This window comes from Alligator sinensis, unplaced genomic scaffold, assembly GCF_000455745.1.
Source record: "Alligator sinensis unplaced genomic scaffold, ASM45574v1 scaffold1192_1, whole genome shotgun sequence".
In the NCBI taxonomy this organism is placed as follows: domain Eukaryota; kingdom Metazoa; phylum Chordata; order Crocodylia; family Alligatoridae; genus Alligator; species Alligator sinensis.
In genome coordinates this window covers 983,113-1,000,406 of record NW_005842376.1, presented here as the reverse complement: position 1 = coordinate 1,000,406, position 17,294 = coordinate 983,113, and the positions used below count along the sequence as shown (strand labels likewise).

At 40.8% G+C, this 17,294-nt stretch overlaps 1 protein-coding gene across 1 annotated transcript in view; it reads right to left on the bottom strand.

Annotated features, from left to right (window-relative positions):
* Nucleotides 1-9,033: 9,033 nt before the first annotated feature.
* Nucleotides 9,034-17,294, bottom strand: part of LOC102368965 (ankyrin repeat and SOCS box protein 9) — a 29,521-nt gene continuing 21,260 nt past the window's right edge. Inside the window, 2 exon segments of the mRNA XM_025210851.1 lie at nt 9,034-15,160; nt 17,156-17,294. The exon segment at nt 17,156-17,294 is cut by the window's right edge and continues 24 nt beyond it. Of these exon segments, the coding sequence (XP_025066636.1) occupies nt 15,126-15,160; nt 17,156-17,294 (174 nt within the window). The 3' untranslated portion in view covers nt 9,034-15,125.

The following is a 17,294-nucleotide window of genomic DNA, read 5'->3' as shown; positions in this document are numbered from 1 at the left end:
GGAGGGAGAGAGGGGGCCCAAATGAATACTATTTAGGCTCCCAAATCAGTTTAAACAAGATGTATAAGGCTTTCTAGTTACTTGGAGATACAACTGCATCTCTGCTGGTATGTTTTCAAATCTGGTAAGGTGCTAAAATGCTCAAAAAGCCAGATTGGAGGCACCCTTTGAAAATTTTACCCACATGCCATTAAACAAAGTAAGCATGCCCCGCCATCATGACACCCTGAAAACTATTAAAGCTAATCTATCCCTTTTCATGACCTTAAAGGAACAGAAATGCAAACTGCCAGCATTTCTAGTCATTAGCCAAAAAGTCAGTTTGCCCAGAGAACCTCTCTTGGGATGTACAATATATGATGTTTTACTGAGCCTCTTCTTCCTGTAGGAAGGTATAATTGCTTCCAAAAATGTAGTACACACTAAAGATTCAACATATAAAAATAAAGCTGGAGGGAATTAGGTTGATTTTCTTGTTGATGGAAATGGGAGGAAAACCCTGCTTTAATATTAACAACTTAGTGTTGTTTTTCAACGATTGGGGGAAATTAATGAAACATAAGAAGAAGGATCTTCCATTTAGTACATACATTAAAGATCATCATAAACTAAAATTAGGACCTAGGAAAATTACGAAGCAGGTTTCTAATGAAACTGCTTCAGATGAGTACAGTAATAAACATGAAATGAGCCATCCAAAGGAACAGTGATCCAAACTGCTTCAGCAGATTTAAGAGACAACTAAATAAGTCCGTTAATAAAAGGAAGGATGAGGTCTGAGATAAAGTGGTTGGAGGCTTTGAAAAGGAGATGTGATTTGTTCAAATGCTTTTTCCAATTCCCAAGATTCTTTCCTGCACCCCCCTCCTCCCCAGCATTTTTTTTTTACTGTGATTAAATCATTTAGACTTTGAAATACACTTGAGGAGGACATTTGGTTAAACACTGGCTCTTTCACTATTAATAAAAATAATGATAATAGCTGATGTATGATGTGAAATTACTTTCATCCCATCTCTAGTGTTTTACCTAATCTAACACCCAAAATTCAGTGCTGTGTAAGAAGTGACAGTCACAGACATTCAAAGCAGAGACTCTCATAGAAACCTGCCACTTGTCTTTCAATAAGTAAATGGGCCAGAGTCTCTCCTGTGCCAAGCACACTTCAACACAGGAGAAGAGGGTGTTGTTGAGCTGGTGATGGCACCTCAGTTCTAATCTGCCATGGTCTCAGCCCCAGTGCTGACATAAAATAGGGTGATGCCTTCAGAAATGCTATGAGGGAGCAGAATTTTGCTGTGCCGTTTCTCTTTTTGCACATCCTCCTATGGCACATCTGAAGGCAAATAATCCACGACAACAGTGCAGAATCAATTTCCACCTGGCCAACTGAAGCTAGCTGCCTCTTGAGTGGCATAAAAATCATACAACTGGCATCACAAACCTAATCAGATAATTTGTCCTTAGCATTTACAGTACTGTCTATATGCTTCCTTTATTGAAATAACTGTCTCTGTTTATCTAAGGCAAATGTGATCTGTTTTTCACAGAGGCTATTATGATTGACTTAATTATGGTGTCTCTAAAGGTAAGTAAAGAGAGGCATCGTGTTCAGTCTCAACATATGATGTACTGAAAGTCATAGCTCATACCAATCTGTGAATATACTGAATTTGAGAGTCAAGGCTTTCTTAGGGTGATATCTTTTATTGGACCAACTGTGTAGTTAAGATAAAGTTAGACAAGTTTTTGAATGCAAGACAGTCTTCCTCAGGTCTCTCATTATAGGGGCCAGGCAGAGCATATGGGTGAAGCATGAGGGCAAAGGCAAAACAGCTGATAGGAAGGAGTTTATAGAAATGCAAATTTCTACCTCTAAGGTAGAAATAAACCTCAAAGAGCTTAGTGACTTCAGAGTGGGAGACTGGCTAATTTCCATCCAAGAATATTGAAAAATTGGGATGTGAAATTATAAGCCAGTACCAAGGAAGCAGTCTATTACACTGAGGATGCTGTGCCTGACTTCCTGTGATCAGAGATCTGAGGAAGAATGTCTTGTATTCAAAAACTTGTTTGACTTTATCTCAACTACGTAGTTGGTCCAATAAAAGATATCACCCTAAGAAAGCCTTGCCTCTAGCATAATTTTTGGACCATCACAGCTAAAACATCACTTTTATACTACTGGAAATGTACTGAAGGCATTTATTTTTAAACAGCAAAACTGAATTAGATTGCATTTAATCTGTCTGTTATTCTTAGCAAAACACAATGTACATAAAATGTTACAAATAGATACCCAACCGGTCCTCCATCCATATACCAGGATGGCTTCCTAGGATAACTTCTCACCCCCAGAAGAGAGCATCCACTTCCCCCCTCCCCAAGATCAGGTCTTCCCTTCTCAGGAGAAGCATAAAAGAACAGATAGGGTCTTGCAGTTTGTCTAGGTCACTTACTTTGGCCTAGCAAACAAAAGTAGGCAGAAAAAGTCTTGACCCAAGGACTGTCTACAATAAGAATATCACATGTCTCACTGATGTCAGGAGAAGGTTTCTAACTCAGCAATCCCCAGACAATCCCAAATGATGCAGCAAGAAATAAGGACAGAGACAATCCATTAGTCAAGACCCAAGTTGTTCAGGGCATTAAAGGTCAAAACAACTTAAAAGACTTCGACCTTGTGTTGAACTCAGTTAGGCCTATTTGTTGTGTCAGGCAGAGTGGAATCAGAGCAAATCACAGCTGGAATGTGCTCTGCCTGTGAAACTAAATGGTTTGGTTGAATAGCCCTATGTTGCAATAGCATAACCTATAAGTGAAAAGCATGTTCATAACTATGACAAGTCTGCAGAGAGAGTGCAGCTTCCCATGATGGGACTCAAGGTGTTGCCAGCAAAGCTAATATTAAATAATGCAATATGTCTACTACTTGCACCCTATTTGCCTACTCCTAATTTGCCTATTTCCCAATTAGACATTGACAAAGACAAAACATTAACATTTGGTCCCTATCTAAGACTGCCAAATGCCCAGTTTGCAGCAGTGGTGCTTAAACTTTAAGGTGAGGGTTGCCAAAATATGGAATGGGCTTCCAAGGGAGGTGGTGCTTTCCCCTACCTTCAAGAAGAGATTGGATAAGCACCTAGCCGGGGTTATGTAACCCTAGCGCTCTTTCCTGCCTAGAGCAGGGGGTCGGAATCGATGATCTGCAAGGTCCCTTCCAACCCTAGAAATCTATGAAATCTATTAAACTTATCACCAGGGATCCAGGTTTTCCATTTGCCACAGTAAAACATTGTAAAGCCCAGATTTTCTCATTTTAAGGAGAAAAACTCATATTTTCTCCTTTAAACAAGAAAAATGTGGGAAACAGTCGGTTTCCCCTTGCAGGGTGCCTGAGTTCCAGCCTGCAAGGGGTTGGGAGGAGCAGGAGAAGGGCGATCAGCAGCGGGAACCATGTGCATGTGCACATGTACACATGCACATGGCCGCCAGGCAGCCTGTAGAGCAGCTCCCACAGGTAAGTCTGGCAGTGGTGGAGCAGGACTTGAGGGCCCCATAATGAGGGAGGGAGGGGGGGAGGGAGTTGGGCTGGGCTGGGGCTGTGGCTGCTGCCCAGACCAGGCAGTGCATGGGACTTGGGATGGGAATCATGGCTGCAGGGTCCAGGTGGGGAGCGGGATGGAGCAGCGGGAAGATTGTCCAGGGGGCAGTGGGGAAGCTGGCTCCCTGCTGCTGCGTGCACTCCCGGCAGGGGAGTGTGGAGAGTACATGCCCCCCAAATTTGTGTGTGGTTCAAGGGTGGGCAGCCTGCTGCAGACTTGGGCTCCCCTCCCTGCTGCCCTCCCCCTGGCGCCTCTGCAGTCCAGCGTGTGGGACGCAGCATGACAGGGTGGAATAGGGAGGGGAACCTCATTGCTGCTGCTGCAAGCCCCATACCACCATGGTGACGTACCCCCTGCCCACCCAGTGGCAGCATGGGGGGTGGCAGCGTGGAGTTGTGCACCTGTTGCTGGGCAGGCAAAGGGCACCTTGCCATGGTAGTGCAGGTCTCACGGCAGCAGCACCAAGCTTCTCTGCCTGGCTCCACCCTGCCCTGCCATGTTGGGTCCCGCCCGCTGGGCTGTGGAGGCCCCAGAGGGAGGGCAGCAGCGTAGGGAGCCCAAACCCACAGTGGGCAGCCTGCCCCCCCACAATAGGCTCCACTCTGGCCATGCTGCCCACGGGGGAGGAGGAGCTGGACTCCGTGCTATGCTGCAGCAGCTACAGCCTACTACAGGCAGCCACTGGGGTTCAGGCAGTGCTGGGAGGCAGGGCGCTGGAGATGCAGGTCCCTGGCCCCATTGCCCTGGCAGCTGGGGGCCTCCTCTGGCAGGGCTGGGGGGTGGGGAGTAAGGGGCAATGGCATGGGCAGGGCACCAGCTTATCAGGTCTGCTCAGTGGCACAAAGCTGAGCGGGGTGGGGGGAGGGAGAGGACAGCTGCAGCTGGACCCACATCCTGGTGAGCAAAGGATGCAGGACGAACTCTGAGTTTCCATGATAAAAATCCCAAAATCAAACACCAAAATGTATAGGTATTTAGAAAAATGGCAGCCTTGCCTGTGATACAGCCTTGAAATCAGGGCCCCCGGGGCCCATGAATTTGGTAGGTCCCTAAGTATGGTGTTCAAATGATACCTACATATAATCATGGAAAAACACTGATTTTGAGGTTTTTAATACAAAAGCCTGTGATTTTTATCACAGAACTTGCAATTTTTAAACAGAGAAAACCAGGATTATCAGCCATCTGAGAAGGGTCATTGGAAAGGGTGTGGCTGCTGGCTACTGGCTACTCAAATTGGGAACTTCCAAACTGGTGGAAAACAGCACCAGATTCACTCCACACTACAGCATCCAATCCTCCAACTCCTGTTTTCAGTTCTTCCCCCAAAATGTTTACTTTATTCGCATCATGAGGTGCTCTTCCATCTTGAAAGTGGTCATACCTACTCCAATCACCCACTTGTACAAAGGACTTGCAGACTGAAATAGGTGGCAGTCATCTTACCATTGACGGCTGCAGCACTCTCACATACGTGAGACCTATGTGATGACAGATCTACACAAACCTCAACACCCATTCCCCAATGACCCTTCAAAGGGAGAGTTTAGATATTCATAAGAATTAAACACAAATAAAAAAACTGGTATTGGCACTAAGAATTATTTCATTAAAGTGAGGAAGTTCCTGGAGAACATTAGCTTTTAGAATAATTTATGCTGATGACCTCCACAGGTTTGATTCTCTAATTAATTAATTACAGTTAATTTTATTGGGAATGGATGCTTCATTTTAGTTTGTCCTGGTGCCTACATTTGGCTATAAATGGCAAATAGACTGGGAAGGGAAAAAGTACACTGGCAAATTGGTGGAAATTAATGCTACTGAATGAGGGAAACTCATAAATATAAAAGTATGTCTTAATTTAGAAATGCTATGGAATATCTGTAATTACTAGGTCTTTGACAACTGATGACCAAATGATATCATGTGTATTCACTGGGTTCAGAGCTCCGTGGTGCTTTCTTCACAGCACCTGTGAATGGAAAACCATTAGTCTTCACCAGGAGAAAATAAACATTAAACAGAGTCAATGGATCAGTTATGATAATTAAATGCTAAGGCCTGAATTGCTCCTGTTTTATTTCCATTCCTGGACAAATTGATAGGGTGACAGGATCAACAACAGTAAAACAATAATTTTTTTTCAAAAGCTGTACAGTTCTCAATCAGAAATGGACATTTCTAGAGGCTGCTTAGTTCAAATCTTGCAGAGTTTATTTTCTCTCTTTGTATCTCCGCTGTTTTTCCTTGCAAAACATTTTCAACAGAAGATGTGTGTCAGCAGCACCATCTACTGGTTAAACTAGGAGTATTCAAGTTGATCTTGTCAAAAACGTCACAGAGCAACACTTCTAATTCGAAAATGTAGTAATCAGCAATCCAGGACCTCCTGTCTTCTCTGGCTCTGTATACAGCCATCTCCTAAAGCTTCCCAATTCTTGTGATACCAGCCTGCATAGAAATTTCAGCAGCATGGGACACATCTATTCAGGAGCTGGTTCCTCATTTCCTTGGGCAAGTACATGATCCGTATGCTGCCTAAGGAATTGGGCAGGAGAACGGTAGCTGCACAAGAAGTCAGGCAGTGGGGAGAAAGACAAAATATTTCAATCTGGCTCTCCCTAAATATATTTTTCAGGAATTCTCCTTCAGAAAAGGTTTATTTATTTATGTGGCTTTTACCCCAATTAAAGTCTCTCTCAAGAAAAAAAAAATTCCCATGGCATTTCCCCCTTTTTTCCATTCAGCTCTGTATTCAAGTATTTTTTAGAATTGTATTATATGTCTTCCACCAGGAGACAAAGGAGGCTCACCCCTACACCACTGTGCAGCAAGTCCCATCACTGGAAGGTGCAGACAGAAGTGTAGCTCCTAGGTCTTAACTCATGGCGATTCATAGAAATCACCATGAGTTAGACTGATCCTCCCAATCTAACAGACGTTAGCTGTTGGATCAGGAGGGTAGAGGATTGGCCCAGGGAGAGAGAGGCTGCTTCTTCCTTGGCTCCATCCCCCACTCCCAGTTCTGTTGCTGTCTCTGGATAGGAGGCGAAGGAGGTCTTTCTGAGGTTTTCTCAACTCCACTGGAGTCAGTGGGCAGGTAGACTGGAGCCATCTTACTCCCAAGGTTAGGAGCTCCAATCCACTGGCCTGCACACTCCAGCAGGGCTAAGAAAACCCCAGAAGGGACCTCCTCCCCCTCGCATCCAGAAACAGCAGCTCGGCAACAGAGCAGACAGAAATTCAATGAAATTGCTCCATTTAGGAGTGGCTTCATTTGAGACCTCATACAATGAGGGTTCATGTATTGCAAGATCAGAGGGCTCTGCAACCATGCTCTTCTGTTTGGGCATGGCTTTAGGGTGATTTCAAGGGGCCGACTGCATGACAAATATCATGTGTCTGTGCCTTGAAAGACCCAGGAATACCCTAATCACCTTAAATCTAGAAGCCTGGAAATACATACATGAGGCTCTGTACTCAGTTTCAAGTGCAATGTGGCTGAAAAGGCTTAGAGGGCTACATTTACAAAATTTTGTGTCTGTTCTGCTAACAAACTCAGACAACAAAACAATCACATGCACAGATCAAGCCCCCAGAAAAGCACTTATAGCATGACTAGGAAAATAATAATCATTAAATACTGAAGTCCCAAGAGAGAGTTTTGGGGATGAGTACTGCCATAAAAAAACTTGGAACTGTGAGCAAAGGAAAAGTATCCTATTGTTTGACTCTCGGTATTTAAAATTAATGACTTCAAGCGTCTGAGGGACAGAGAAATCTCGGCAGCATCTGGGCCGATTTTGATTTCTCTACCAAATGAAATAAAAAGCTTAACAAATTCAATAAGTGAATGGTTTGCAAACTCTTAGCCCACTCAAAGCTGAAGCAGCTGAAGAGCAAAGAACATGCATTTAAAGTTGCCTACTACTATTAACAAGTGTAAGGTTTACAACCTTTTCTAAAGTGTCCTGAAAGAAAAAAACATGCTGTCAGGTGGTCAAGGAATGTAGGGCCACCTTGACGGTCACTCCACCAGCCCAAGCCACATCAGTCTCTGCTGTTTAGATCTCGTGATTTCTGTTTTTCGAGTGGAGCCCAACCCTTCGAGGAAGCAGCATGCTGATTATTTGTTTCTTCCCTTCTGTTCTCAGCTCTAATTATAGGTAAGAGAGAAAAGATCTCACATGCAAAAGGACCGGAAGTCACCAGCAGGAAGTTGTGGGATGGACATTGGTAGCTTCCTGTATCTACCACCTGCTGTACCCATCTGAGTTCTGCACACACCGCAGCAAGGGGTTGGGTGGGTGCAAAGGTCAGAAGAGCTTCCAGGTTCAAGCTCGACTGGTGCCAGAATCATTCTAAGATGTTCTCCCCGTAAATGGACCAGAGCCAGCCCTCAGGTTTTCCCCTAAATTGCGATGAAGAGAAAGCCTAAGCCAATTGGGGCCAACCTTTTTGGCAAACATGCCACAAGTTAGCCCTGTACCCTCTGAGTGCCACTCCAGTCTTCATCCTCTGCCCAATCTGTTGCTCTGCTTTCTACTTCCTACTCTGTTTCCTGCCTGATCTTCTACTCCGTGTCCTGCTTCCTGTCCTGTGTGCCCAGATCTCCTGCTCTGTCTTCTGCTTACTGCCCTATCTACAGCTGCTCTGCCTGCCCCCTCCCTGATCTGCTGTGTGCATCACACGGAGGCTGTTCATGCCACCCCCGGCCTAAATGTTTTACTTGGCATATTCAGACAAAGAAACATCATTGCTAGATGGTCACATAGAGATTATTATGTTAAACAGCAGCATCAGAATAGAAAATATTTTCCTTTTACAATAAGAGTTTGCAGCTGCTGATTATATAAAGGCAACTTCAGAGATTTTCTTCTGTTCCCCTGGGAATCCTCAGTGTGCATATATCAGCAACTGATATTGTCTATACACATGAAGGTTAAATATCCCCAAGGGAACTGCAAGCAGCACTAGGTACCATGGACTGAGAGATAATCATGCAATGTACAGAGAAATAGCCAGTAGGAAGCTGTAAAGCAAAGCAATGTATTTTCCTGTCTGAGATGGTAGTTGAAGGGGAAGGCTCTGTATTGTGAGAATCACTATATTCTCTCCAGGCAGATATATAAAGTTGAGCAACGTGATGTCCTGGAGCACTGGATCTTGAAAATACAGAGCTGAATATTTTCATACCTCTGCTTAGGAGTATGGTCTCTCTCTCTCATATAAAATTAACATAGTACCTGGATACTAATCAGTCTCTATTTTAATAATCTGTTAAGAATGCTTTTCCCTTATTTACCTTTTTTCCATCTGGAAATAAGAAGTTAATATCACTGAAGTGGTTTCACTTTTAGAGACAACAGAGAAACAGGAAGATAAGGACAACTCTGCCTTGAAGGTTTAGGGACTTGAAAGAAAAGAACAAGTATATTAGGAGTACAGATATTTACACTTGTTGAGGAGCAAAGAACACCTCTTTCCAACTACCTGACACATTAGTAGTACTAGAAAAGATTAAAAGGATTGAATCAAGTGTTTGGTTCAAGGGTTTTTGTGAGGAATTCTGGATCCAATAAAATGCCCTTCCTTTCAAATTGAGGAAAACCCATATTACTATTTCATTGCACTAACAAGGCTAACTACCTCTCTCTAGGGTCAGTATGCAAGGATATGCAGAAGTGAGTATAAAGAGAAATTAAACTGATGTAATTTACACCTTTCTCCCATCCTCTTGGTCCATGTGTTACATGAACTTAAGATTCCCAATAAACTCTTTGAGAAGAATTAGCCCAGACTTCCCAACAGTTACCAAAGTCCAACTCATATAGATATACAACCAATGTAGCTCTTCTATACATTACTTAATTTTCTGGGACTAGCTTTGTGAAGGAATTTCAAGTTTTTCTTTTCTGGTACTTTCGTTGAGCAACCAGAAAGAGAGAACAGCTACCCATAGGAAGCCTAACAAAGAGCAAGTTATTTTCTTTAACTTATACCTTTCCCTGGCTCTGCAATATGTGGGACAAGGGGCCTTGTGTTTCCTTTTGCTCCTACCTAAGTGGGTGAAAGAATATTTATGGATGTCAAACCCTCCCCTTAGATATCACTTCTGAATTTGAGCCAAAGTATAAAAGAAGTCTGTCTTTGTCTTGTCTATGTTACGGGCCCTCCTGTATACTTCTAATCAATTAATAAGCATCCTACTCAAATCTTATTGCCAGACTGCATACTATTAAACATAGCAAAAAGCTGCTGTTCTAATTAAAAAATAAAGGAAACAAAGCAGAGTATAAACAATATATTTTGACCAAACAGAATATGCAACCTTGGTTTGAATACTTTGTTAGGCTGCTGAAGTAAAATCTTTCCACAAAATAACAGCATAGAATCTGGAAAAATATATTCATGCCAGACTTTCAAACACCATGTAAGATTTGGAATGACTTCAAATTCATTAAAAGCTCCAAGCCTCACTAAATTGACAACATATCCAGTTTTTACAGCTTACAGCTTGAAAAGTGCTTATGCATAAAACTAGAATTGAACAGCTTCAATCACAAATTATTTTAAAGTAAGTAAACATACTGAAGTGAGACAAAGTGAGCACACAGACTTCAACCTAATTATATAAGATTAAAAAAAAATTCAAGTAAACAGAGCCAAACTGAGATTTAAAAAAAAATAAAACAAAGAAACAACCTCTTCTCCCAAGGAAAATGGAGCTAAAACATCCTCACTACAGTATTAGATATGTTGAAACATATTATGATATTAGCATAGATTTACAAACATGCGTATTAAGGTTACAAATTTAGAAGTTTAAAAGTAAGTGCCAAAATCACTGAAAAAAATACAAAATTTTGATGGTCCTAAAGTTTTTGAGAACTGAATTTTCAGTCTTCAATTCTGGTGGCTTAGGGCTTAGAACAAAGTCCATTCAAATGGATGAAAGTACTCTCATTGTCTTCAGTGTACATGACATCAAGTTCAGGCACAGGAGATTGACAGCTCACATTTGTAAGTTTCACTAGGGATGCAACTGTTCATTTTGCATAGCCAAGTACTAAATACAGCATACAGGTGCATATGAGCATGCAGATGTAGCATCTGCGCACCCAGTGAGTCAGCCCATGTAAAAACATCACATCTACATTGTAAAAATATGTGCGCTTGTATTTGAAAAGCTGTCAGTCCTTCATTTACATGCTAGAGGTTTTTGTGTAACCCCCTACAACGTTTTCTAATTCCACCCTTGCTGAATGCTGAGGTTTTTCTGATATCCCATATTCTGTACATTATTATCAGTCAGTTTTCTGCATGGGAAATTCAAGCCTAGGAAGGTCTTTGAATAGATGAAGGAAAAAAATATTTCCAAAAGCTTTATATCTTTCTGAATTGCTGTGCTTGAATCTACATAGATGCTTTACTGATAGCACCAGGGTACAGTGGCAGTTTTCCAGAAAAGTATGCACCTAATACATTATTGCTTACATACAATATAGCAGCATCATAGTTCAGAGTTAGTGATGAGACCAAGCCACCATATTTGGATCCAGCTTTCAATGCAGACTTCCCCAAATTTGGGGTACTGAGATCTGGTGTTTTGGTTCAAATCCATTAACTCTATGAGACTCAAAACATCCTTATAGCTATGATTTGGTCCAAACGAATTGAAACTAGCATTCAATTGCATTATAATCAGCCTTTTCTCCCAAAAGAACATCTTAAATGCTTAAATAATTTTACCTGTTAGATTTTATATTTTTGGCAAGAGTCTGTAGCACAGTTGTGAGAGGAGAGGCTTGAGTAGAGCCAGAATGTCATCTCTTGAGTTTGACCAATGTCTAAATTACACCACAGGAGAAGAAACAGACTCGGATTACTATCACATTGATTTTCTTGTTTATGTATGAAGACAGCAAGGAAAAAGTAATAATTGTTCCATCTTGATTCTGTAAGAACTTCCTGGGTTCGTTTTAATTCAGAGGTTTTCATTATTCCTTATAAGAATCTAGGTTAAAGTTAGCTATTTGTATTACTAAACAGTAGAAAGATTTTCAAGACAGATTCTTATCTCAACCTTAAAATGTCCCCTTTTTTATAACTTTTCTTGGCAGGGTAGGGGAGGAAATGAAGACATTATTTTTGTTGACCCAATGATAAATCCTTAGGAAATTTCAATTAATATTCATAGAGAGACAGCATATTTACTCCCTGTCGAGTAGAGGTTACATGTCCTTGAAAACTCTCTCCTTGAAGGAGAAATTATACTGAGATGAAACCCTTATGCTCAAAATAGAAGCAAATATAAGTGTTTTTAATGGATAATTAAAAGTATTTTTCCCACTATAATTCAACTGCAGGAACTTACCAACAACAGTGACATAGTAGCCTGCAATGAAAAAAATGCCAATCTCTAGCTGTTTCAGATGATGGCTTGAATATATAGATCGTAGCTGGCTGGTGCTCATCCATATTTAGTGCTGGGCACTTTGAAAATCCAGCATATTAATTCTTTTAAGAATTCATTCATGCTTCCTATTTAGAAACTGAATTTAAAAAATACTCATATAGTAAAATAATGGATGCGGTCTTTCTTACACTAGTTGTCTAAGAAAGGCATGCTCAGCAAATTCTGCTTTCATCTTTAAAGTGGCTGAATTACTTGCCCCAAAGAAATGAACAGTTATCTCATGCTTAATCTCCCCAGCTGCTTGGCTGGTTAGCAGGTCTTCTATATCCAGTGGAGACATCCTAGATGGCTTCTACTTAAACTGAGGCTTTAGTATTCAGTAAATCAGATGTTCTTTGCGTTACACTAGTATGAGTACCTATATTTATCTACTGCACTGTTGCCCACCATATGCATTCAAAAACCATATATCAGGACTCAAGAGACTGGTTTAAAAATAATGAAAGTAGGATTTTTTTGTTCGGGGGTAGAGTGTTTTGTCATTTTATTAGCTTCCTAAAAGGCTTTTGAGCTTGGTCACATTTTCATTTTTTTTTCCTCTGCAGCCTTAAGAGATGATAACTTACCTCCTTTTTTGGAAAAGAAAAATGAAAGCTGAGCTTCTCAACCAAGTATAAGTCTCCAGGAGTTGAGGCTCGAGGAAAATCATCAAGTAAACTTGCAACAGTTGGTGACGATATACTTCCATGACAAACCTTGCTTCATTTTTATCGATATAGCTTTAAATAAAAGGCATTTAAACATGGAGGAGAAAATGTTTCAGCTCATTCGGCAGTAGAAGTCCATTTATTTTATGATGTTGTTTGTATCCAAAGCAGCTCCTAACGCACAGGCGGCATAACTGCATCAAAGACAAGGGCCCTGGGAAAAGATGCCACAAGACAAGTTATGCAAGTGATTGATCCCAGATCTGTTGTCGCAGAACTGAAACGATGGCTGTGCATCAAGGTCAGCTTTTATGTAGTACATTCTATGCCAGTTCTACTTAAGGACAACATTTTCAAGCTCTCCTGTCACTCAGGCCCCTAGAAGCTCTCAACCCTAGCAATTATTCCACCCTGGTAGGAAGAAGGTGGTAGGAACAAGTAGTTAATCAAAATAAGGGATGTAATTATTCAGCTACACAAATCTATTTATAAAATATATGGATATAAAACTGTGTAGTCATTATAGCTGTCCAAAATGGGTATCATACCACCAAACCAGAATTCTCCCCTCACTCACACTAGTGGTAACAATTTAAGTCACCATGTACATTTAAATGATCATGCAAGACGTAAGGGTGGAAAACTCAATCCAAGAATATACAGACACAACATGCTGTCTTTGAATCAGCCAGTCAGTCCCAATTATTATGCACCCATGATTAATAGTTTCATTATTTTCCTATAAGCTGTATAACAAATGTTAAGAATTTTATGTTGTCTGAAAATGAGATGATTAATGTTTCCTTCAAAATCCTTTCCCACTGAGTGAGATTCAAGTTTGCAGTCCACTGCTTTCTCCAGAAGTATTTCCTAACTGTACAGCAGTGATAAACACAAAGCAAGAGAAACACTATATAATCCCTTATTTAAACCTTCAAGATTAAATGGCCCCATGCTGATAAAACAAGTCCTGTTAAGGAATCAATGTGGTTTATTTAAGTATAATAGCATAACATGCTCACTGGAGGGCTTATCCTTCTCATTAAGGATATAACATATTGAACTACAATTACAATTTTAATATTTAATCACACAGTGTGTTATTCGTATAGCTATCTGATAAAGCACAGCAGTAAGGAGAACTCCACAAAAGTTACAAGAGTAGATAAGGAACACACACAAGCAGGGGAAGATAGAAAGTACCAATGTGGGATGGGTACAAGCAGTACAAGAGTACAGCAGCTTTATGAGAGGTGTTTTAGAGAGCAAAGGCAAATCAGAGATAATGTGGCCAGCTCAAAAAAAAGTCTTGGTTAAGATTTTAGAAAAGAAACTGTAAGATAGAAGAATTTGTGGTAACCAGAGAATTCCTCGCTGGATTGTTAGTAACTGTGGGTAAGCAAGAGGAAAGTACCAATGGAAACAGCTGGTGCTAAAAAGACTGTGCACTAGACTAGCAGCTTCAAAAGCAGCTGTTTTCCGAGTCCTTCCCACACTCTAACCACCACTTTCCCAACAGTTCTTCACAGCTGGCTGGGCTCCCTTTCGGACTAGGGCCTTGTCAGCCGGCAGACAAGTGCCTCAAAAAAGCACTAAAGAAACTGATCGATACACAGGGCTTGGAAATCTACACTCTTCTATTTTATGTAGCCCTTTATGCCTATGCAAGAGAAATGCAAGACTTCCCAAGTCAGAACAGCAGCATTTTGAATTACTCTGCACAAGCTTTACAAACTACAAAAAGTGCAAAGTGGAGAATCCAGCTTACACATTAGGGCTTACTTCTGGTCCTACTTGAACTGATGGAACTGTAGTTGACTGAAACAAAGCTGGCCCATCACACTATAAAGTGGTCTTTGTGTTACTACCTTAAATGTGTTATCTTGCCTTTCAAGTGCTTAAAAGTTCATAAAAATCCCAAAGCAGAAAGCTTTTACCCAACAAAAGAAAAAAAGAAACAGAAAAGTTGACTTTAAAAAAATCAATCCCATTGCCTAGAGAATTGGATGAAGGAGCTCATTCTTTTAAGCCTGTGATTCAGTTTTGTTTCTTTATGTAGTTCTCTCCAGACCACATACAAGGCTGTTTTTATCACACGTGGCCACTAGCTGCTGCAGTAAAATACTGAATTAGGGACTGTGGGTTGAAACCTTGGCCAATTAGCTTAGGGTAGCAAAATCCCCTAGCTAGACCTTGCTCTTCCAATGAATTGGTAGCTGAAGCCTTCCAAAATGTGTCTAGTAAAGGGAAAGACAACAGCAGGAAAGCCAAGTCTGATTCACCAGGTGCATCTATTGGAATAAAAGAAGCAACACAGGGTTGGAGAAATTAGTATAGCTCACCTGCTGCCATTGCTGGAAACCATGATGCTTGTTGAATGAATCTGAGTTAAGCCAGAAGGAAGTAATGCTGCAGGAATGGAACTTCAGAGTTAAACAAGAGAATGGCATTAGCATGGCTTCAGCTGTATGAACCCAACAATTTAAAAATCAGCTGCCAGCAAACCTGAAACTTACTCAGGTAAGGGATTTTGAAGATTTGGAAAATACTCCTCAGCAGCAAAATGCTCTTCAGTTTTTTAATTACTGACTTCAATCACACATAAATCAGAAATTCACTTAAAAGTTTTAATTACCGTCTATCCCATGCAACATTGCATGTGGCTCTGCAGCATGTGTGAGATGATAAACTATCTCAGATAAACAGGACAAATGCAGCATGAGTCAGAAGCATAATGTAGAGAGGATTTGAGCTCTCTAACATTATAGCTTTGTGTACAACAGATTACATAGGAAATAGAAATGGTTGCTGCATACAGTACCATGTGATTATTAACATTATGTATTAGATGCACACAGTCTGATTTCTTATTGCATCACTCCAGTTTTACATTGATATAACTACTGACCTCGGTACTCACACCAGCATAGAACTAGATTATTGTTGTCGTGGATCATGTTAACAACATCTTGTTTAATATAATGAAGTTCAGGTTAAAAAAGAGGGACTCGAATGTTCCCCGAAGCCTAGCAGCCTGGCTTATATAGCTAAGAGCACACAAAGGGGTGATGTGAGGAGCATCACATATGGCTGCCTTTGATTTCCCAGACTGAACAAACAAGACCCCATTTGCAGGTGGGTCAAAGTAGAGAAAGCCTTTGGCATGAGTCTGGAGAAGAATTCACACTTACTCCTCTGGACTCCAGCAAGGTACCTTACCTATTCTTTTACTATATTCCTTCTGAAAGTCCAGGTTGCAATACTAAATATAGTTTCCTAACTCAATGAGAAAGCCTAAAACAATATATTACAATAATAATTAACTGTATCAGCTAGAGAAAATTTTCCAATCTGTCCAGTAAATGGTAAATAACTTTTCCCTCAGAATTCATGAGGGTAATTTTTACCCAGTAAAAAAAATAATGGGGGCGGGGGAGGGTGTTGTAACCATTGTGATTTACAGATAGATAGTAGCTGCTTTAAAAAAAGTAGAAGTAAGATTTGGTCCTACTGATTGGATAGGCTGATTATGTAGTACATAAGTAGGACCTTAGAAGGTAGGACTTAGCACATATACTTGTTGCACCATCTCTTGAGATGCATGTTAGAGCCTCCTACAAAAAAAGCAACATAAAAATTCATTTTAAAGACACATTGTTATATTTCTTACGGTTTGGGTCCAAAAAATAAAAACAAAAGTCAAGGAATAGAAAGTAGGTATTGCAGTCCCCTTAACCTTTTTTTTCAATTGCACGTATTAAAACTTTACCAACTAGATTGACACACAGGTCTCCAGAGCAGTTTTTGGTCTCATATCATACAGTTAACATTCTTTGAAGTTAATGAGTGCAGTTCTGCTCTCTAATAGCCAGACCCAATTCCTTTATTGATTATTTTTGATGATCATCTCAAATTTGTTAACACGTTCTTTCTGGATTAAAACACTAGCCCTGTGCAACACAGATATGAAGGGACTGAAAGAATAATGGAAACATTGACCTCAGTGGATTTACAGCTGCTCCCAAGTTCTGGCAATCAGAAAGAAGAAAGAACCCAGGTGATTTTTAAGTGTTCTCCTGTCTAATATGTCTTCTCCTAAGCTCATGTTTGTATGTACCTTATGGCAAGCTCCAGAAATCTGCCAGTTGCTGCTGCTGTAGATGCTTTGAACAAGTTCTGGAGGTCACAGGAGCCTGGGATCCCAATAAAGTATTATTGCAATACTCACAAATTATGGATATTGTGTTCATGTAATTAGGGCAGAACTGAGCCATTATTGTCTGTTTTGCTTCATGATACAGAACACAGTCACTTGGAGAGTTGCTAACAGTGCCAGATAACAAAATAACACACCGTTTTTCAAAAGCTAACACAGGCCTCTCTTTTTAATTTTGAACAAAAAAAATGTTAAAGAGCACCTTCTTTCTGCACAAATACTTGTGTTAAGGGACTGTTTGGTGGAACCAGCTCCACTGGCTTTTTGCCTTCTGCATTCCTCGCCCGAACATCTGCTCCAAAATCAATCAGCAAGTTCACCAGCTCAGCACTGGCATTCCT